General features: G+C 36.3%; 1 protein-coding gene across 1 annotated transcript in view; it reads right to left on the minus strand.

Annotated features, from left to right (window-relative positions):
- Window positions 1-918: 918 nt before the first annotated feature.
- Window positions 919-23,527, minus strand: part of COQ3 (coenzyme Q3, methyltransferase) — a 25,021-nt gene continuing 2,412 nt past the window's right edge. The window contains exons 2-7 of the mRNA XM_040474247.1: window positions 19,445-19,571; window positions 16,802-16,954; window positions 14,013-14,112; window positions 12,810-13,052; window positions 2,912-3,071; window positions 919-1,720 (exon numbers count right to left, since the gene is read on the minus strand). Coding sequence (XP_040330181.1) covers window positions 1,500-1,720; window positions 2,912-3,071; window positions 12,810-13,052; window positions 14,013-14,112; window positions 16,802-16,954; window positions 19,445-19,571 — 1,004 coding nt within the window. The 3' untranslated portion in view covers window positions 919-1,499. The remainder of the gene's footprint in view (window positions 1,721-2,911; window positions 3,072-12,809; window positions 13,053-14,012; window positions 14,113-16,801; window positions 16,955-19,444; window positions 19,572-23,527) is intronic.

Genomic DNA, 23,527 nt, shown 5'->3' on the forward strand with positions numbered 1-23,527 from the left:
GCTTTTTAATCAATTTCAGTGCATGGCTCTTAGATTAATCTTTTATACCAACACTTTTTTTTTTCTAAGAGAAAGAACAAGGAAGCTTTGTTTTTGTAATAAAACTACTAGAATTCAGACTAAGAATCTAACTTTAAATGGAGGTCAATGGAAGCTCCTACTTTTTAGCACCCTAGTTACGCAATAGCATTTGTGTGGGGCACCTGGGTGGCTTAGTCGGTTAAGCGTCTGACTTCGGCTCAGGTCACGATCTCGAGGTTTGTGAGTTCGAGCCCCATGTCAGACTCTGTGCTGACAGCTCAGAGCCTGAAGCCTGCTTCGGACTCTGTGTGTGTGTCTCTCTCTGCCGCTCCCCTACTCAATCTCTTCCCCTCTCTCTCAAAAATAAATATTAAATTTTTTTTAATTAAAAAAATCTTATGGTAAGTAAATAAATAGCTGATTTCATTAAAAAAATTTCACAGTAGCAAGTGAAATTAAATTTCCTCTTTTAATTCTTTAAATTTCAGTTTTCTTGATACGCCAAGATGGCTGCGAAGTGTTTGCCTGGAGAGCTCAATCTAACAGTGACAAAGGAAGATAGAAAACATGAGCTTAAAGGTAAAAATGCTAGGAAGTTAAAAGCTTACCTTCTACCTGGGTCACATGAATTCAGTCCATGTTTGTCACACTGGGTCAACAGCCTCTATGAATGTCCTTATATAGCATCGGGACTTTCAGAAAAAGCCAGAGACTCTCAAATTTCAAGAGGCATAAAAATATATTTCAAGTCAGTCCCTTTAATTATAAAAATGTTAGCCAAAGAAGAAAATATCCATGACTGAATTTTTAATTGAGTCTTAAAAAGTCCTTTCTACTTAAAAAAAAAAAGTCACAATAAAACATTTATGGAACTGTATAGAAGAAGTATGTCCAACATAATCCAAATTTCTTGATTTTAATGTTTGAATTCAAATCCAGCATACATTTAACTATCCATTTGCTTTCCAACAAACTAAAATTTAAAGGAAAAAATACATTTTCTCTTCCCAAATATAAGTGGCATAAAACTATATTTGGTTTCTTAAGTCAGAAGTATAAATGCCTTTAGCTAAAACCCAATAAAGAACACAGATAATGCAGACTCCTTTAAATTAAAACACATTACAGCATGTTTATATATATATATATATATATATGTGCATATATGCTGGATGAGTATATATAATTTGTAAAATGAAGTAAAATATGCACATTCTATTTATATAACCAAGGCCGAGGAATTTAAACGCCTAGATTATACAATACCTTGACAAAACTTTTTTTTTTTTTACCATATATCATAAAAGAATCCCTTGAAAGTAGCTACTAGATGAAACAACAAAAACTTTTATCCAACGTTTAGCCCTTTTTATGGACTTTCTTTTCTTCATGATCCTCTCACAAAAGGGAAATTATATATTTTTTCCAAATGTGAACACCAGACTTTCAAGCCATAGCATGCAGAACTTAGAAACCATTCATTTCTTCAACTCCTCCTGAGCACCTGCGTTGGTGGAGTCTTGGCCTCTAAGCTCCTCTGTTTCCCCCTTGAAAACAAACTCATCAGGCACTGGGTGATCCTGTACCCCGGATTTCACAGCATGAGCTGCATAGTTAAGACTGGTGTTTTCACTCCAATGCCAGTAACCTGAGAATGGGTTGTAGAGCATGCCTGCCACACTTTGAACTGACAGACCATCTGAAAATAAATAAATAAATAAATAAATAAATAAATAAATAAATAAATTCAGAAAGAATAGATTTAATAAGTATTTATCTTCCAAATGCCAAGACTCTAATGCAACTCTGTATTTAAAAAGGATTCCTGACTCAACGGGAAAAAATACACACAGATCATTCCTTACTGTAACACAGAACATAACTCTAAAGCAGACTGCTTGGGTTCAAATCCCAGCCTGGCACCTATTAGATGGTGATGCTGAGCAAGTCACTTAACCTTTCTGAATCTCGGTCTTCTCACATGGACAGAACATATATTCACAGAGCTGATGGAATTAGATGAGGTATGTGTATAAAGTAGCACAGTGCTCGGAATTTGGTAAGTACTTAATAAACATAAGCTGTTATTAGAAAACATCTGCCAAAAGTGATTGTTCCTATAAAGCATCTTAAAATACTTTTTCCTCCTGTTTTCAAAATACACTTACAGAAATCTTTAGAACTTCCTACATCACAGTGGACTGATAATAATACAAGTAAAATTGATTTTGATATACTGTTATGTGAAAACAAAACCCGAGACATACATGAGTTTAAGTACTCAAATGGGATACCAAATGCCAACTAAATATTCTTACTTGACAGGAATTCCACATGTAAATCACAAGCTCACAATGTGCAAAGCAGAGCTAAGCACTGCAAGGCGTACAAAAAGGACAGTCTTGCCTTCATAGGCCACACAGGGGCTTAAAAATACCCAAAGAACCGTAATATAAGGCATGCTGTAAGTATCAAAAAATACTCAAAATGTGACCAAGAAGTTCAAAGTATATCTGAGTATGGAAGAACCAGAAAAAATAACATGTAAGATAAGCTGATACACACAGGGCCTCAACAAGACAAACTAAGGATGTGTAAGTAATAGACATTTGTACCTGATCCTTCAACAACTGAGGACTAAGCAAGCCAAAAAGTATTCATTGATCATCTGTGATTTGCTTGGCCCTCGATTAGGTGTGCCCAGTAAGACAGAAGTGGTATCTAATACTTAATCCTAACTTCAAGGACTTTATGATCTGGTTAAGAGATGAAACCACCATCCAAGGAATAGTGGCCCATTTAATTAAGGGCTAGGTTGTGTGATTAATAATTATAGGTACATGAAAAGTTCAGTTAGGCCTTGAAAACTGGAAAAATTCTCAATACTTACTTGATTCCAGAATGCTCTCTAGCTTTTCAGGTGATACAAACTTCTCCCATGTATGAGTACCTTTTGGTACAATACCTGCAATTTGCTCTGCAAAAACAATTCCCAAGGCATAGGACAGCTGTGTTTTGTTGATTGTGGTAATGAATAAAGAACCACCAGGCTAAAAAAAAAAAAAAAAGTATGGACAGAAGTAACATTTTAGATGTCAGGAGTATCATTTAGGTAAAGGCTTGGCTTCCTCCACCTCCTCCTTCCTTCCAAATAATTTAAGTGCAGTTAAGATACATAAGTATAAAGTGTAAGTTACCAAAATACTTTTCTTTTTTCTTTTGGGAAACTCATTATTAAAGGCCGTCTACTACAGATGTACTCACTGGGTTTATGCAACCGTGCTTACAACTTCTTAAAACCACACTCCTGTGACACGTTTATAGTATACACTTTCTTTTATGCGTATCAAATATATTTATAATAAAAATATAGAAATGAGATCAGGCTACTCTTCCTTGTTACATGTCCACATTTACAGACTAACATATGTCAACACTGTTTTCTCTTTGGGTCCTGAGTCCGTCTGACTTGTTTGGTGCAGCATACAGCCCCGCTCTCGTGCAGGTAACGCCAAGGCCTCTGACAAAAATGTTAGCGATTAAGGTTCGAGAGTTTTTTGTTTTGTTTTGATTTTATTAGTGTAAAGAATACAAAGAGATCAATATAAGCACTTAGATGAATACAAACCATTTATGAGACTATTTAGTCTGCCATTTTTTAGCGGCTGTATATGGTGTTTCCTATATTTATTCCCACAAATGGCAAACAGTAATGTCTCCTTCCTATTTTACATATTCTCATTAGTCCGATGGGGATAAAGTCACAAAGGTTCCTTGCAAAATAATTATCTATACATATGTGTGCATACAGATATATAAGGAGAGAGAAAATATCTCAAATACCACCCCAAAACCAAAAAAAAGATGAGACCCTGAAATATTGCAATGTGCCTTTATATTAAAAACTGAAATGTAAGATATTAGATATATAAGATACTATTGTAACTTTTCTATCTAAAACTCTAATATTCTAAAATATCTTATTAAGAATCACTCATATATGGGGCTCCTGGGTGGCTCAGTTGGTTGAGCGTCTGACTTTGGCTCAGGTCATGTTCTCATGGCTCATGAGTTTGAGCCCTGCATCTGGCTCTGTGCTGACAGCTTGGAGCCTGCTTCAGATTCTGTCTGTCTCTCTCTCTCCCTCTGCCCCTCCCCTGCTCGTGCTCTGTATCTCTCTCTCTCTCAAAATAAATAAACATTAAAAAAAACTTAAAAAAAAAAAAGAATCACTTATATGTTAGGATGCCTGGGTGGCTCAGTTGGTTAAGCGTCTGACTCTTGATTTCACTTCAGATCATGATCTCATGGTTCGTGGGATTGAGCCCCACATCTGTGTTTACAGCACAGAGCCTGCTTGAGATTCTCTTTCTCCCTCTCTCTCTGCCCCTCCCCCGTTTGCCCTCTCTCTCCAAAAATAAATAAATTTTAAACAACAACAACAAAGAATCACTTACGTGTCAATTGTATCTCAGTAGAGCCATGGAAAAAAATCACTTATGAATATCTAGTCTGTGTCCTACAAAATCTTATTCTAAGGAAAAAGGGGTAAGCAATGGTCATTTTTTAAATAGGCTTTTTATTAATGCAAAAATTAGTTTTAAATTCCACAATGCCAGCATTCCTATTACGTGTCAAAGAATCTCCATTCACATATACTGACTGGTATATAACACAAAAAATAAGGAGTTTTGCTTGGAAGATAGAAGATAAGCCTAATAAAACTCATTCAAGAGGAAACACCAAGAAACTGTAACAGATTGAAGGAGACTAAGGAGACGCAGCAACTAAATGCAATGCAGAATCCTGGATTGGATCCTGAAGAGAAAAATGGCATTACCAGAAACACTAATGAAATTTAACAAGGTATGGGGGTGCATGGGTGGCTCAGTGTGTTGAGTGTCAGACTTCAACTCAGGTCATGATATCACCGTTCAAGCGTTCGAGCCCCGTGTCAGGCTCTGTGCTGACAGCTCAGAACCTGGAGCCTGCTTCTGATCTGTGGCTCCCTCTCTCTGCCCCACCCTCGCTCGCACTCTGTCTCTCGAAAATGAATAAACATTAAAAAAATTTTTTTTAACAAGGTCTGCAGTGCAGTTAATAGTATAATGTGAATGTTAATTCCTCAGCTTTGAGAAATAGGGCTAGGACTATGGTGAGTCAGGTGATGTGCCTAAGGAACAAAATCGAAGGAAGCACTCACTTTCTGGAGCGGGCAAGTGCAGGGCTGGCATGTAGGCATGGATGTCTCCTTCAGCTTTGTGCCCCTAGTTCCTGTCCTTACTATGAAATGTTAACAGGAGAAACTGGGGGACAGATATATGGGAACATTCTGTACAATCTTTGTAATCTTCTCTAAAACCAAACTTATTTAAAAAGGAGTATTTCTAAAAAGCTCTAATTACGTAAGAGCTAAGCATTTCGTTCTTTTAGATCTTGACCTTTAGGGTGTTACCTCTACATTAACAACAGAGTTAGAATAACAACACCAATAGCAACAATACTTTAGGAGATTTATTTTTAAAAAATTTGGAACCACCTCGAGAGGACTATGTCTGTGGCAAATTATGTAAATGTAACAATGTAATGAGAAGAACCAGACTTGGAATCAAAAAATTAAGTGACATTAAGCCCCACTTAAGTGCCTAGTGAACTTTGACATAAAGCCCAAGTGACCTCTGGATTCTTGAGGTAAGATGGTAGACTTGGAGGATCCTGAGCTCATCTCTTCCCACGAACACACCAAGGCAACAACTACATTAATGCACTTCATTCTGAAGCCTGGCAAAACAGCTCTTCCACAGCTAAAGCTATAGAGAAAAAGCCACATTGAGAAGGGTAGGAGGGGCAGAGATGTGGTAGGGAACGAAACCCTTGGCACGGTAACCTATAAATTGGAAGGGATATCACAGGCTCAGAGGTCTACCTTGAGAAGCAAGGGGATCAAGTCCCACCTTGGACACTCCTAGCCCCAGGGACCCACACTGACAAGATGAACCCCCATAATGTCTAGCTTTGAAATTCAGAGGGGTTTAACTCTGGGAGAGGCAAAAGTCTGTAGGAAACCAAGACTCTATTCTTAAAGGGCTAGCACAATACCTCAGCCGGGCCAACATCCAGCACATAGACAGCAGTTTGAGAAGTACCAATGTTATACATGAAGGAGATTTATTGACTAATTTTAGGGTATGTGCTGGAAAGGCAGGAATCTGCAGGAGCTTTCTTCAGCAATGGAAGTACTGGTGGGTGCCATTTTTCTCACCTTCCTTCAGCCTAGCTGGCCTGATACTTGTGGGAGCCAGTTCTGACACTCTCCATCTATCTTGCTAACACCACTCACCCTGCCCTGGCATTCCCCTGTGGACCTATCTGCCCTGGAAGGTGACCCTCCAAAGTGACTCCCACCCTGCCACACCCAAAGCTACTGCCCCACCACACCTAGTGGCACCACTCCTACCCTGGGGAGTGGATGGGCAGCCCCACATACCAGCATGTGGGCAGAAACTGCAGCTGAGCCACTCAGCCAGCGTGGCTGGGAAACTGCCCTGTATGCCAGTGTGCCTACGGAAGCCACAGCTGATCACTGCAGACAGCTAGGCTGAGGATCAACCCTGCCTACCAGAACTTGCAGAGTTATAGCCCAGTCACAACACAAGGGCGCACAAAGCCCATACAGGGGACACCCAGACAGTCCCAAACAAGATAAACCCAAGGATATCCACACCAAGACACATAATAATTAAAATGTCAAAAAATGAAGACATGCCAGAAGGGAGTGGCGTGATATATTCAAAGAGATGAAAAGAAAAAACCTACAATTAAGAATACTCTACCTGGCAAGGTTAATATTCAGAATTGAAAGACAGATAAAGAGTTTCCCAAACAAAAGTTAAAAGAAGTTCATCATCCCTAAACTGGCCTTCTAAGAAATGTTAAAGGGATATCTTTATGCAGAAAAGAAAAGGCCATAACTAGAAGTAAGAAAATTTTAAAAGGTAAAAAATTTCACTAGTAAAAGCAAATATATATATAGTAAAGGTAGTAGATTAAGCATTATAAAATTTAGTATAAAGGTTAAAAGACAAAAGTAGTGGGGCGCCTGGGTGGCTTGGTCGGTTAAGCGTCAGACTTTGGCTCAGGTCATGATCTCACGGGCCGTGAGTTCGAGCCCCACGTCGGGCTCTGTGCTGACAGCTCAGAGCCTGGAGCCTGTTTCAGATTCTGTGTCTCCCTCTCTCTCTGCCCCTCCCCTGTTCATGCTCTGTCTCTTTCTGTCTCAAAAATAAATAAACGTTTTTAAAAAAAAAAAGACAAAAGCAGTAAAATCAATTATATCTACAAAACTTAGTTAAGAAATACACAATATAAAAATATGTAAAATAAGGTGTCATAAAATGTAGAGGGGGTAGTAAAAATGTAGTGCTTTTAGAATGTGTTCAAACTTAAGTGACCATCAACTTAAAATAGACTTCTATATATGTAGAATGTTATATATGAACCTCCTAGTAATCAAAAACCAAAAATCTACAAGAGACACATGAAAAATAAAGAGAAAGGAATCCAAGCATAGCACTAAAGACAGTCATCAACCACAAGGACAGAAAGCAAGAGAAGAACAGAGAACTAAAAAAAAAAAAAAAAAACCTCAGAATACAATTAACATACTGTCATACCTATCAGTAATTTAAATGTAAATGAACTAAATGTTCCAGTCAAAAGACACAGAGTGATGAATGGATAAAAACACAAAACTTATCTATTTGCTGCTTCTAAGAGACTGGCTTCAGACCTAAAGAGCATAAAGGCCGAAAGTGAAGGGGTAGAAAAAGATAATCCATGCAAATGGAAGCAAAGAAAAAGAAAGCTGTAGCAATATATACATCAAACAATAGACTTTAGAACAAAGACTACAACAAGAGACAAAGGGCACTAATAATGATAAAGGAATCAATCTAACAAGAAAATGTAACAATTGTAAATATATACACAACCAACAAGAGAGGACCTAAACACATAAAGCAAATATTAACAGACATAAATGGAGAAATTGCCAGTAATATAATAGTAAGAGACTTTAATACCCATCCCACATACATCAATAGATAAGAGCATCCAGACAGAAAATCAATAAAGAAACAGCTCTTTTGATTTATACATTAGACCAGATAGACTTAATAGGGAGATACAGAACATTCATGTAAAAATAGCAGAATAGGGGCACCTGGGGTGGCTCAGGCAGTTGAGCGTCCAACTTTGGTCCAGGTCACGATCTTGTGGTTCATGAGTTCGAGCCCCGCATCAAGCTCTGTGCTTACAGCTCAGAGCCTGCAGCCTGCTTTGGATTCTGTGTCTCCTTCTCTCTCCGCCCCTCCCCTGCCCGTGCTCGCTCGCTCTCTCTCTCTCTCTCTCTCTCTCTCTCTCTCTCTTTCTCTCTCTCAAAAATAAATTTAAAAAAACATTAAAAAAAATTTTAATAGCAGAATATACATTCTTTTCAAGTGCACATGGAACATCTTCCAGGATAGATCTCCTCAGGCCACAAAACAAAAATCAATCAATTTAAGAAGACTGAAATCATATCATCTTTTTTGACCACAACAGAAATAAACTAAAAACACTGGAAAAAACACAAACACATAGAGGCTAAACAATATGCAACAAAACAACCCATGGGTCAATAAAAAAATCAGGGAGTAAACTTAAAAAAATACCTGGAGAGATATGAAAATGGAAACAAAATGGTTCAAAATCTTTGGGACACAGCAAAAGCTGTTCTAAGAGGGAAGTTTATGGCAATGACTGACTCTAAAGAAACAAGAAAAATCTTAAATAAAACAATCTAACCTTACACCTAAAGGAACCAGGAAAAGAATAAACAAAGCCCCAAGTTAATAGAAGGAAGAAAATAATAAAGATCAAAGCATAAAAACATGAAATAGAGACTAAAAAAAAAAAAAAAAGAAAAAGAAAATATCAATGAAACTTAAAGCTGGTTCTTTGAAAACACAAACAAAATTGATACACTTTTAGCCAGACTCATCAAGAAAAAAAGAGAGGATTCAAATAAATAAAATCAGAATGAAAGAAGAAAAGTTATAACTGGCACTACAGAAATGCAAAGGATTATAAGAACAACTATGAAAAATTCAGTGCCAACTAACTGGACAACCTAGTAGAAATGGGTAAATACCTAGAAGCACACAATCTTCCCAGCCTGAATCAGGAAGAAATAGAAAATCTGAACTGATCAATTACCAGTAACAAAATTGAATCAGTAATTTAAAAACTCCCAAGAAACAAAAGTCCAAGATCAGATAGCTTCATAAGTGAATTTTACCAAATATTTAAAGAGTTAAAGCCTATCCTTTTCAAAACTATTCCAAAAAATAGAAGAGGAATAAATGCTTCCAAATTTCTTGTATAAGGGCAACATGACCCTGATACCAAAACCAGACAAAAACACTGCAAGAAAATTACAGACCAACATCCTAATAACCAAATTCAATAATACTTTAAAAGGATCACTCACCATGATCAAGTGGCATTTATTTCAGAGATGCAAGAATGGTTCACTGTGTGCAAATGAACAAACATGATACAAGACATTAACAAAATGAAGAATGAAAATCATACGACCATCTCAATAGATGCAGAAAAAGCATTTGACAAAATTTAACATGTTTATGATAAAAATGTTCAACAAAGTGGGTATAGAGAAAACATATCTCAACAGAATAAATCCATATGTGAAAAACCCACAGCTAACATCACATTCAATGATGAAAAGCTGAAAGCTTTTCCTCTAACATAAGGAACAAGGCAAGGATGTCCACTCTTGTCACTTTTATCCAACGTAGTACTGGAAATCCTAGCTGTAGCAATCAGCCAAGGTAAAGAAATAAAAGGCATTCCAATTGGTAAGGAAGAAGTAAAACTGTTACTATTTGCAGATGACATGTTATATATAGAAAACCCTAGACTCCACCAAAAACTATTAGAGCTAACAAATGAATTCAGTAAAGTTACAGGATATAAAATTAATTTAGAGAAATTGGTTGCATTTCTATACACTAATAATGAACTAGCAGAAAGAGAAATCAACCTCATTTACAACGGGTTCAAAAAAGAATAAAATACCTAGGAATTAATTTAACCAAGGAAGCGAAAGACCTAAACTCTGAAAATTATAAGACAATGATGAAAGAAACTGAAGACAACACAAATAAATGGAAAGATACACCATGCTTACGGATGGGAAGAATTAATATTGTTAAAATGTCTACATTACACAAAGCAATCTATAGATTCAATGCAATCTCTACCAAATTCCAAAAGTATTGGTTAAAGAACTAGAAGAAATAATCCTAAAATTTGTATGAAACCTCAAAAGACCCCAAATCTTGAGAAATAATGAAGCTGGAGGTACACCATCCAAGATTTCAAATTATACCACAAACTACAGTAATTAAAATAATATGGTACTGGCACAAAAATATATCAACAGAACAGAATGGAGAACTCAAAAATAAATCCAAGCTTATATGGTCAATTAACCCACAACAAAGGAGGCAAGAACATACAATGGAAAATGGTGTTAGGAAAACTTGACAGCTATATGCAAAAGAGTGAAACTAGACCACGTTCTTACACCATACAAAAAAATAAACTCAAAATGGATTAAAGGCCTAAATCTAAGACCTGAAGCCATAAAACTCCTAAAAGAAAACATACGCAGCATGTTAAATAAAGAAAACATATGCAGCATGTTAAATAAAGCATCAGCTTTAGCAATATTTCTCTGGATTTGTTCTCTCAGGCAAGGGAAAGGAAAGCAAAAATAAACAATTGTGATTACATTAAACTAAAAAAAAAAGAAAACCATCAACAAAATAAAAAGGCAACATACTAAATGGGAGATGTTTGCAAATGATATAATTGATAAGGAGTTAATATCCAAAATATATAAAGAACTGCTACAACTCAACACCAAAAAAATCAATCCGATTGAAAAACAGTAGAAGACGTGGATAGGCATTTTTCCAAAGAAATATAGATGACCAACATGAAAAAGTGCTCAACATCACTAATCATCAGAGAAATACAAATCAAAACTCTAATTAGATATCATCTCACACCTGTAGGAATGACTAGTACCAAAAAGACAAGAAATAACAAGTGTTGATGAGAATATGGAGAGAAAAGAAACACTGTGCACTGGTGGTGGGAATGTTAATTAGTACAGCCACTATGAAAAACAATATGGAGGTTCTTTCAAAAAATTAAAATAGAAATGCCATAGAATCTAGCAATTCCACTTCTGGATATTTACCTGAAGAAAACAAACACGAATTTGAAACACATATGCACCCCTATATTTACTGCAGCATTATTTACAATAGCCAAGATATGGAAGCAACGTAGTGTCCATCAATACATGAATGGATAAAGAATACATTGTATACCATCAAGTATTACTCACGATAAAACAAAAATAAGATCTTGCTATTTGCAACAACACGGATAGACATAGAGGGAATTATGCTAAGTAAAATAAGTCAGACAGATAAAGACAAACACCATATGATTTAACTTACCTGTGAAATCTAAAAAACAAAACAAATGAACAAACAAAAACTAGAAACATACGCATAAATACAGATAACTGGGGATTGCCAGAAGAGAGACAGGTGGGAGACAGGCAAAATAGATGAAGGGGATTCAGAGATATAAATTTCCAGTCATAGAACAAGTAAGTCATGAAGATGAAAAGTACAGCATAGAGAAAACAGTAATACTATAATAACTTTTTATGGTGACAGATGGGAAGTACACTTATTGTGGTGAGCATTTCATAATGTATATAATTGCAAATCAATATGTTATATGCCTGAAACTAATACAATATTGTATGTCAACTATACCTAAATTAAAAAACCCAAAAGACCAAGTAAACTCTGATATCTCTCAAATATTGATCTCCTTTGGTCCAAGTTGGTCACACCAGTACCAATACCAGTACCTGCTTACTGGTCACACCAGTACCAGTACCTGCTTACCTTCCTCACCTGGTTGTAGGGAAAATCAATGAAATCATATATATGAAGTATTCTTTTATAAGCTAAAAACTGTTATATATATCACATACAGAGATACTTAAGAAATGCTAAGTCAACTTACACTACTAATGGTTTTTATTGATTTTTAAGTATTAATCCAAATCAATTTCTTAATAATTGTCATTCAATATCTTATTATTTTATTTTATTTTATTTTATTTTTTTAAGTTTATTTATTTTTCACAGAGAGAGAGAGGGCAAGCGTGAGCTAGGGAGGGGCAGAGAGAGAGGGAGACACAGAATCGGAAGCAGGCTCCAGGCTCTGAGCTATCAGCCCAGAGCCCGACGCGGGGCTCGAACTCACGAACCGTGAGATGATGACCTGAGCTGAAGTCGGACGCTTAACTGACTGAGCCACCCAGGCGCCCCTCATTCAGTATCTATCAGGTATTTAATCCGGATTATACCAATGGAAAACTACCACTTTAAATCTATTGTTTATAATTATAATGTTCAGCACCAACACTTCCCAAGATTCTTGGATATCAAGATACTGTATCTGGAAAACCCTGGTATTGAGTGCAAGCTGAGAAGCAGAAGTAACTGCAGCAGAGATGCTATCCCCTAATCTTAGCTTCCTGGTTTCACGTATTATGAAATATTTACTGCTATGAATACATACACACACTCAAAAAACAAACAAACAAGTAAAGTCTTACTAGTAAGTCTTACTTTTAACACTTGACAGCAGCACTGTATAAATGTTTCTAGATCAATCACATGCTCTACAACTTCAGAAGCTACAACAGCATCAAATGCTTCTGTTGTCTCTTCCACAATCTCTTCCAGGGAACATGCTCTGTACTCTATTCTCTTATCTAGGATTGGATCAAATGATTTATGGTGCTGTGCTGTCTTAATGTTCTCATCCACAGGATCGATTCCAGTAACTGAAGCTCCAAGCCGCCCTAGAGGCTAATTGGATAAAAAACTGTTATCCTCACGAAGAAAACAGAACACATGTTGGCAATAAAAAGCTTATCAAAAAGGAAACAAGATTAATCATGAGGGAATAATTATTGGAGACTGTTTATGGGTACATGGAAGTTCATTAGACCATTTTCTCTAGTTTGTATACATTTGACATTACCATAATAAGAAGCTTAAGAGTGAATAATAATCACAACAAAAAAACCTATGAAGAATTATTTGAGAATAGCGGGGAGCCGGGGAAAAGTTCTATTTTAACTCATTTTATTTTAGTAGGCTCCACACCCAATGTGGGGCTTGAACTCACAACCCTGAGATTAAGAGTTGTATGCTCTGTCGATTAAGCCAGCCAGGCACCCCTCTACAGATACAATTACAAGCACATAATACAGTATTAACATATTTAAAGTGCACAAAAAGTTATTGTGTTGATAGCAGACAACAAAATAGAGCTGCCTGGCATAAATATAAGTTAAAGCAAATATTTTTTAAAGGGAGTGAATGAGTATTCTTCCAAGTACTCTAAAGCACTTGAGAAGAGGAGAGAACCCCACAAGCAGGCAATACTCTTAGGTTTTGATACTGAAATAAATGCAAAGGAATAGCTTATCATTGCATTTAAACCAGTGGAAACTGCCTAATCTCTTAGAAGAGACAAAAAAATTATCAAAGCTATTTGAATGACCAGTGTCCAATTTTGTGCAAAAACAACAAAAAAACAACCAAAAAAATCCTCACTATAATTTTCTGAAATTTTTATATATATTTGTTAAGAAAGTAAAAAGCATGTATTAATGTTACAATGGTAAAAATATTAAGAACATTATGCATTTTGTTTTTTTTAACAAACAATACTATTTATTAAACAAATAAATGAGTCAGAAGCCTATTTTTTCTCAAAATCTTTCCCAGTTAAAAATGGCAGGAAAGTTGTAAATTACTTACTTCAGTTAATAATCCACCACCACAGCCAACATCAAGAATCTTCATCCCAGACAAAGGTTTGCCTGGCTGGTGATCAGCAACTGTTTTTAAAAGATTGTCTCTTTTTTTAAAATCCAAAACATATAAAAGAAAGTTATTAATTTTGTCAATAAAATCTTAAAAAAAATTTTTTTAATGTTTATTTATTTTTGAGAGAGGGACGCAGACAGAGTGCGAGCCAGGGAAGGGCAGAGAGCGGGAGACACAGAATTGGAAGCAGGCAGCACAGAGCCTGATACAGGGCTCAATTCATGAACTGTGAGATCATGACGCCCGCTGAAGTCTGACGCTTAACCCACTGAGCCACCTACGCAGCCCTGTCAATAAAATCCTAAAAGTGTACAATTTTCAAGGAAACATTAAACTCTTATTTTAAATGGATTATTGATTTTGGGGGGTAAAAAGACCTTTTATTTTCAGCATTAAATTACTTTTTTAATTATCAAAAGCAGTAATAATTATGAGCTGTTACTTTAGTAGTATTCTAAAGGAAAACTAAAAACAATTTAGTTTTTATCTGCTTGAAATAGGTCAACTGGGGCATCGAGGACCTACACTGTCAGTACTAACTAGACCCATTTCATGTCAGCAACAAATAGGCTATTTTATAGGGCTTAGACGTAACATACTGGTGATCGATATTTTCAGATTTTACCTATAGTCCCTTCTAAATTGATTCTCTTTTGATCTTCTAAGTTAGTAATGTTTTCATGATCATGTAAATAGGCATCCAAATCAAGTTAACTTAATTCTAAGATAATCATAGTAATACTTTACCACATTCAAAAACAGAAGCACACACACATACACCCACAAATATATACCTAACATACTGTAAACTAGACTTTTAAGTTGGACTATATATGAATTTTATTTATACTTTAATGAGGATACCTTAGAATATCTTTTTTGTCTTTTTTTTTTTTTTTTTTTTTTTAAAGAAGGCTCAACGTAGGGCTTAAATTTACAGCTCTGACATTAAGAGTTGCATGCTCTACTGAGCCAGCCAGGTGCCCCAGGATCTTTTATTGCTATTAACATTGACTGACTTATAAGAATAACCTACATAGTCGTTAAGTAGATAATATCAGAATGTTATACAGAGAGGATCAATTTCAAATGAAGTCCAACCCATTCTTCACAGATGGGCTAAAATGACTCCTTTATATTATAATTTAGATCATATCACTCCCCTTCAATGGCTTCCAATTATGCTCAGAATAAAATCTACATTTCTAACCATAACTTATACTTCCTTGGATAATCTGTTTTAGTGTGATGTCTAAATACAGACAGAGAATAGAGTTATTCTCAAATGGAATGTGCATCAGAATCACCTGAAAGGGTTGCTAAAACACAGACTGCCAACCCCCCAGGGCAGGAGGGCCAGGGCAAGACCTGAGGATTTTGTATTCCTCACAAGTTCCCAGGTAATACTTATGTTGCTAGTCCAGGGCCCACACCTTTAGAACCGTGGATCTAGCCTAACAAAATGATATTTCTACCTTTTTCTTAGTGTTTCAGTGATGCACTAATTCAGGGGTAATAGAAAGGTGATAATATATCCCTTTTGCTTCACTGAGTCTGGATGAACCAGCAAAAAACAATGAAGTTCCTTAACGGCAATCTGAGTCAGACATTCTGTGTCTATAACAGTGCCTTGCTCATACTGGGTGCTCAAAAAATTTCTTTAAAAATTTTTAAGTTTATTTATTTATTTTGAGAGAGAAAGAGAGGGTGGGAGGAGCGGGACAGAGAGAGAGGGAGAGAGATTGAGAATCCCAAGCAGGCTCTGCACTGTCGGCACAGAGCCCAATGCAGGGCTGGAGCCTGCAAACAGTGAGATCATGGCCTGAGCCAAAACCAAGAGTCTGACGATTAACTGACGGAGCCACCCAGGTGCCCCTAATAAATAAATAAATGGACAAAAAACCGAATTAACAATTCCTTGATAAATGGAGTCTGATTAACCCTTGTCTTTATCTCCCACAGAAAACTGTAAGTTTCTGAAGAACATGGATTATGTTTCAAATGATGAGTATCTTAGTAGAGTCCCCCAAGCTTTGTACAAGATAAGTTCTCAATAAATATTTGTTGAATTGAATTGTCACAGTAGTATATTCCCTTTATCAAGACTGCCTAGGGGCGCCTGGGTGGCTCATTCAGTTAAAAGTCTGACTTTGGCTCAGGTCATGATCTCGCCATCTGTGAGTTTGAGCCTGGCTTCAGGCTCTGTGCTGACAGCTCAGAGCCTTGAGACTGCTGCGGATTCTGTGTGCCCCCCACCCCCCCCGCCCCCGCCCTCGCCCCTCCACCAGTCATGCTCTGTTTCGCTCTCTCAAAAATAAATAAATGTTAAAAAAAAATTTTTTTTAAAAGACTGTCTAAACATCAAAGTCCGTATAAAATGACCTTGATACCATAGGATCCTAGTTCCTTTTCATAAGGATTTAATTCTAATTAACCTGAAATTGTCCAAAATGCTTCAAGTTAACTAATAAAAGCAGCCTAGATTTTAGGTAATGTTATTAGAAAATTAATGACTTCAAACAATGGACAATGAAAAGAATGTCTCCCTCCAATTTCCAAAGCAAACTTAAAATGGAGCATTTTGAACCTAAGTATAAACCAAGAGAAAAATAAACTAAGATACATATTTTAAAAATATGTATTTTATTTTAAAAATAAAATAAGATACATTATTGAAAAGAATTATATTTTAAAAGACTGAAGAGTTTCTGGAACATTACCTAATAAATGGCACCCTCAGGTCATTCATAGAATGAAGAGGTGCATATATTCCTTGTTCATCCCACCACCTGTGAGCCAGGGCCAGGAATGTTTTTACCTCACTGCTATCTACAGTGGTCCGAGAAGTACTGTACAGTCTTGTCCAAGGGTACCTAAGAGGTCAAAATAAAGAGCCAGGCAAAAATAGACATTTAAAACAATGTAACGGGATATATTATGTAGGCAGATGTTCTAATTTATAATTTATTAGATTTTAAATACACGTGTTGCTCATTTTTGATGCTTTAAAACCAAGTTTTCTTATAATCACGCTACAAAAAAATATATACATATTTATAAACACACACATATATACACATATATATTTATACACATATATATTCACAGATGAAACAAAGTTAATTTGCTTTCAAAGTAAATTACAACAAAAATGGAATGCTACAAAACTTGGCCTTCTAGGTCACATCTAACAGCAATGATGATAATAATAATATAAATAGGAATAGTAGTAACAGAAGTAGAAATAGTAATAGCAGTCATTTATTGTGCACTTACTAAATGCCAGGTACTATTTAAGAACTCCACATATGTCATATGTCATCTTATTTAACTGTCCTGGTAACTCTGTAAGGTAGATACTATTATTACCCCTCTTACACAGAAAAGAAAAGGGAGGCTCAGAGAGGTTAAGTCAGAGTAGAGCCAGGATCTGAACCCAAGCGCCCCCATCTTTCTTCATTTCTAGTGCTATCATCCTAGTCCAAGCTACTATCGTCTCTTGCTTGAACTATTTATTGTCCTAGCTGTCTGCTAGGAAGCTGCCTGCTTCCTACCTCACCCCCCCCCACCCCCACCAATCTGTTCTCTACAATGCATCCAGAGTGTACTGAAATATAAATACAATCATGCTATTTTTCCACTTAAAATGCTTCCATGGTTTCCCAGTGACATGAGGAAAAAAACTCAAAATCCTTAGCACAGTCCACAATGCTCTGAATTATTTGGTCCCCAATTTCTTCCCTCCCCAAACCCACTTTCCACTACTCTACTCATCCTCCCCATTCCAGCCGCATGGGCCTTCTCTCATTTCCTTGCAGGGACCCTACTTGCTCCATCCTCAGATACTTTGTATATGTTGTTCTCTCTGCCTGGACCATTCTTCTCACATTCCCTTCCCTCCTCTGCATACCTAATTAATTCCTTTTTATCCTTCAGATCTTAGTTTAGATGTAATGCTAAGAAGTCTTCCCTGACTCTCAAAACTGGGTCATATTTTAACCTCCATATAACTTTGTATTTCTTCATGGAGCTATGTGACAATTTGATTATGTCTCCTCACTAAGCACTACGAGGGCAAGACATGGACTGTCTCACTTACGATTTTATTCCTAGAGATTAGCACAGTTCCTAGAACACAGCTGGTACTCAGGAAACATCTGTCAAATGAATAATCTAATAAAAAAGGCCCAGGAAAGTATAGAATTCACCTAATTTTTTTTTTAATAAAATGGGGTCACACAGGGACTAAGTAGGGATCAGATACTCTACCACATTCCATGTCAAAGTATATAATAGGAAAACACTCCAGAAGTTCTTGGGTAAGAAAGAATAAGGTTGTTACATTAGAATAAGTAATGCCTTCCTTTCAAATTTTTACCATGTTTTTCTTCGCTACATAGAGAACATTCTATACTGATTACTTATGATACTTTTAAGAGTTAAATATCATGCTTCTTTAATACTGTCTTATGAATATTACCCTCTTTTTTCCATGCTTCATGAAATAATCAATGTCTAATCTATAATAGGTAACAGCATGTGGTTGGTCAGTTGACTACCAATGATTTCACATACACCCAATTTCAAAGGAGCTAGCTTATTTACAAGTAGGCCATGCACTTGGGAAACACAGTTCATATCTTAACTCTATGCAGTATTTTTCACAAGGTTAGAAATTGCTTTATAAAATACAAATACAGAAAGACATTCTTTGATTCAGTCTTACCACCTAGAAACTGTATAATTACCCACCTGATCATATTTATGTTGTACCCAAATCCTTCATGATTTGAAGCACTACATTATTTCTATCTTGTCACAAATGAGGAAGTAAAAAGTATGTCTCTAGGTAATACAGTCTTACATTAAAAATAAAAGCCATATTTGGGGCGCCTGGGTGGCGCAGTCGGTTGGGCGTCCGACTTCAGCCAGGTCACGATCTCGCGGTCCGTGAGTTCGAGCCCCGTGTCGGGCTCTGGGCTGATGGCTCGGAGCCTGGAGCCTGTTTCCGATTCTGTGTCTCCCTCTCTCTCTGCCCCTCCCCCGTTCATGCTCTGTCTCTCTCTGTCCCAAAAATAAATAAACGTTGAAAAAAAAAATTTTTTTTTAAAAATAAAAGCCATATTTAAATATGGATGAAAGGTATGCACTAGATGCATACTGTATTACAACTTTTCTATAGATTTGAAATTTTCCAAATTTAAAAGTTGTTGGAAAAATGAGAATATTTAAATAAATAAAAGATACCTTAATCGAACCATATACACTATTTCATACTAACAGTGTTTATTAAACACAATCAATGCTAAACTATTATTGTACATAATTATGTAAATTTTTGCCACAGGAATGAATAAACTTACCTGTAAATTTTTATTCTATTCAAGCAGGCAAAAGTCATTCTATAGGATTTGAACCACATGATTCTGTATTCACTGAAAACCCATGGTTTAGTCTGTGGAGTCCAACTGAACTGATTCTCTGAATAAACTGAAAATAAAAATTATTAAATAAGCTCTATGCCCAACGGGGGCTCAAACTCACAATCTCAAGATCAAGAGTCACAAGCTTTACCAACTCAGCCAGCCAGGCACCCCTGAAGATAAAAATTAAGTGTCTAGAGAAAGCATTTCACAGTATAAATCCCTGATGGGCAGGGATTACACAATTGATAAACACAACTGATTACAATTGATAAACAAAAGGGTTTTCCCCTTAATTTGGGGTTTTATTCTAAAACATAAAATAAAGTCTTGCATTCTGCCATCTAACTCTAATCAGAAATTTCTGAAATGTAAATTATCAAAAAAAGTAATGCATATGTAAAAGTTTTTCATGCCATTCGTTTCTGCACCAGCATTATGCTGCACAATTATAAAAACTCATATTCAAAACAAAACTGTGACCTTTTAAAACAAGGATAATATGAATTCAGTCAAAACTAGCTCAAATTCTGTCACGTTAGCTACATGAAATGGATTCATACATAGGCTGAATACCCTTTACAAAGGAAACACTGTGTGTGTGTGTGTGTGTGTGTGTGTGTGTACACATATCATCCTAAAATAATCACTCATACAGTCTATATGTTCAAACTTACATAGAGACCTGCTTTATGAACTAGTTACTCTGCTGCGAACATAACAGTTGTTCAATAAACATTTAGACAAAATAGACCTTAGAGCAAATTACTAGGGACATTATAAAGTTCACTCAAACGATATTTTGACAATGGTGCAAAAGCAGTTCAATGGAGAAAATAGTCTTTTCAATAAATGGGGTTGAAACAATTGGATATCATAGACCAAAAAAGAAAATTTAAACCTAAATCTCACTTCTTATACAAAAATGAATTTAAAATGGATCATTGATCTAAATGTAAAACCATAATACTTTTAAAAGAAACTATTGAAGATCTTCATGATTTAGGATTAGGCAGAGAGTTCTTACATCTGACACCAAAAGCCCAATCCATAATAGAAAATACTGATTAAACTGGACTGAAAATTTAAAACTTTTGCCTTGCAAAAGACTCTGTTAAGAAAACCAAAAGACAAATCACAGACGGGGAGAAAATATTTGCAAAACACATACCCCACAAAGAACTTGTATCTGGAATATGTAAGGATATTCTCTAAACTCAACAGTAAAACCCAACTCTCATAAAACAAACAAGAACAACAACAAACGAAGGAATCCAATTATATAATGGGTGTGGGTATACAAAGTGGGTATAGAAAGACACGAAGAGACATTTCATCAAAGAGAAGATACAGATGCAAATAAGCACATGAAGAGACATGAAGTATCAATCGCCATTAGAGGAATACAAATGAAGGCTACTACATGCCTATCATGTTGGCTAAAACTTAATCACCCTCGTATAACCAAGGCTGCACTGGGATATGAAGCAACTAGATCTCTTACATATTGCTAGTGGGAATGTAAAATGATACAGATACTGTGGAAAGCAGTTTAGCACTTTAACCTATTCAAGTTAAACATACACTTGTCATACAAACCAACAATTCCATTCTTGGACATTTATCCTGGAGAAGCGAAAACTTATGTCCACACAAAAACCTGTATGTAAATGTTCACAGCAGCTTTATTCATAATAGCTAAAAACTGGAAACACCAAAATATCCTATGATAGGTGAACTGCTAAAAAAACCGTGTTATACCCAGATCATGAAATACAAATCAGAAATCAAATCTGATACAAGAACTTGGGATAGATTTCAAGGGTATTTATTCAATGGGGGGGGGGGGGGCCCAATTTCAGAAGGTACATACTGTATGATTCTATTTATACAACACTCTTGAAATGGTAAAATTATAGTAATGGACAACAGATTAATGATTGCCAAGGGTTAAGGTCAGGGTAGGGTCTGACTACAAAGGAGTAGTATTAGATTTCTTTGTGATTATGAACAGTTCCATATTCTGATTGTAGTGATTAAACAAATCTATATATGTGGTAACACACACACACACACACACACACACACACACACACACACGTGCATGTAAATGTGGTAAAATCCAAATCAGGTCTATGGTTTAATAATAGTATCATACTAATGTCAATTTTATGGCTTTTACAATGTATTGTGGTTAGGTAAGATATTATCACTGAAGAATTGAATGAAGGGCATATTGAAATTCTCTGTACTATTTTTGCAACTTCTTGTCTTAGAATATTTCACAATAAAAAATAATTTTAAAATTAAGAAGCACAAAAGGGTATACTACAAAGTACCTCGCCTACCTTGCTTTTCCCACCTATCATGGTATCTTGAAGATTTCATAACAGAGCATAAAGAACTTCCTTTCTTCTTCTTTTTTTTTAAACATTTATTTTTGAGAGGGAGAGAGTGTGCACTAGTGGAGGAGGGGCAGAGAGACGGGAGGACAGAGGATGTGAAGTAAAGCAGACTCTGTGCTGAAACAGAGAGCCTGATGTGGGGCTCAAACTCATGAACTGTAAGATCATGACCTGAGCCAAAGTCAGAGGCTTAACCAAGTGAGCCCCCCAGGCACCCCTCTCTTTCTTTTAGAGCTGCATAGTAATCCATTATATGGTTACCTCATAGTTTATTTAAGCAGTTCCCTATTAATGCATATTTATTCAGATTATTTACAAGTTTTTGCTATTTCCAAAACAGAAGACTGAATTCCACAGATGGGGCGCCTGGGTGGCTCAGTCGGTTGAGCATCCAACTTCGGCTCAGGTCATGATCTTGCAGTTTGTGGGTTGGGCTCTGTGCTGACAGCTCAGAGCCTGGAGCCTGCTTCGGATTCTGTGTCTCCCTCTCTCTCTGCCCCCCCCCCCCCGCCCCCACTCACACTCTGTCTCTCTCTCCTTCAAAAATAAACATTAAAAAAAATTTTTAAAAAAAGATTGAATTCCACAGGTAATTTCATATATTTTAGAGAGTACTTGTAGGTAAAATCCCAAGAATCACTGTGTTAAATGGCATGTGCATTTATAAATTTGTAATTGCCACTCATAGATGTTGAACCAGTTTGCAACCCCATGGGTAATATCAGTTTCTAGCGCTGGCTTCCTTCCCCATACCAACAGCCCATGCAATGTATTATCAAATGTTTTCCTTTGTTAATCCAATAGGCGAAAAAGGTATCCCAGTGTTATTTGAATTTATCATGAATGAGGTTTAATGTCCCTTCTTAATTTAACGGTGCTATATCTGAATGTTTGTGTTCTCCCCAAATTCATTTGTTGAAATCCTAACCCCTAAAGTGATATTAGGAGATGGGGCCTTTGGGAGGTGATGAGGGCTCATAATGGAGTCTTCATACAAGACCCCAGAAAGCAAGCTTGCCCCTCCTACCATGTGAGGACACAGGAAGAAGGCTCCATCTAAGCACCAGGAAATGAGCTTTTACCAGACACCAGATCTTGGAATTCCCAGTCTCCAGAACTGTGAGAAATAAATTTCTGTTGTTTATAAATCATCCAGTCTGTGGTATTTTGTTATAGTAATCAAATGGACGAAGACAAATGGTCATTTATATTTCATGGTTTGTCTTATCATAGTCTCTGAATATTTTTCTCCTGAGCTTTTATGTTTTTTTTGTTTTTGTTTTTGTTTTTTTTTAATTTTGTTTTTTAATAGGATCTTCACAGTCTGGAACAAGGTCATTTCACCATTGTCAAAAAAAAAAGTTTGTGCTTCTAGGCCTTTCCTCATGTTATTCTCTGCCACCATTTCTATCCGTACTACCTTTTAAGACCCAGTTCAAATACCATCTCCTTTATGACTTTGGGTAGATAAATGAAACACTGTATTAGAGAATTATGTAAACTGTGATATGCATATAAGAATATATAAGGGGGCGCCTGGGTGGCGCAGTCAGTTAAGCGTCCGACTTCAGCCAGGTCACGATCTCGCGGTCCGTGAGTTCGAGCCCCGCGTCAGGCT

The sequence above is a fragment of the Herpailurus yagouaroundi genome, unplaced genomic scaffold (assembly GCF_014898765.1).
Source record: "Herpailurus yagouaroundi ecotype Mexico unplaced genomic scaffold, PumYag 139, whole genome shotgun sequence".
Taxonomy (NCBI): Eukaryota; Metazoa; Chordata; class Mammalia; order Carnivora; family Felidae; genus Herpailurus; species Herpailurus yagouaroundi.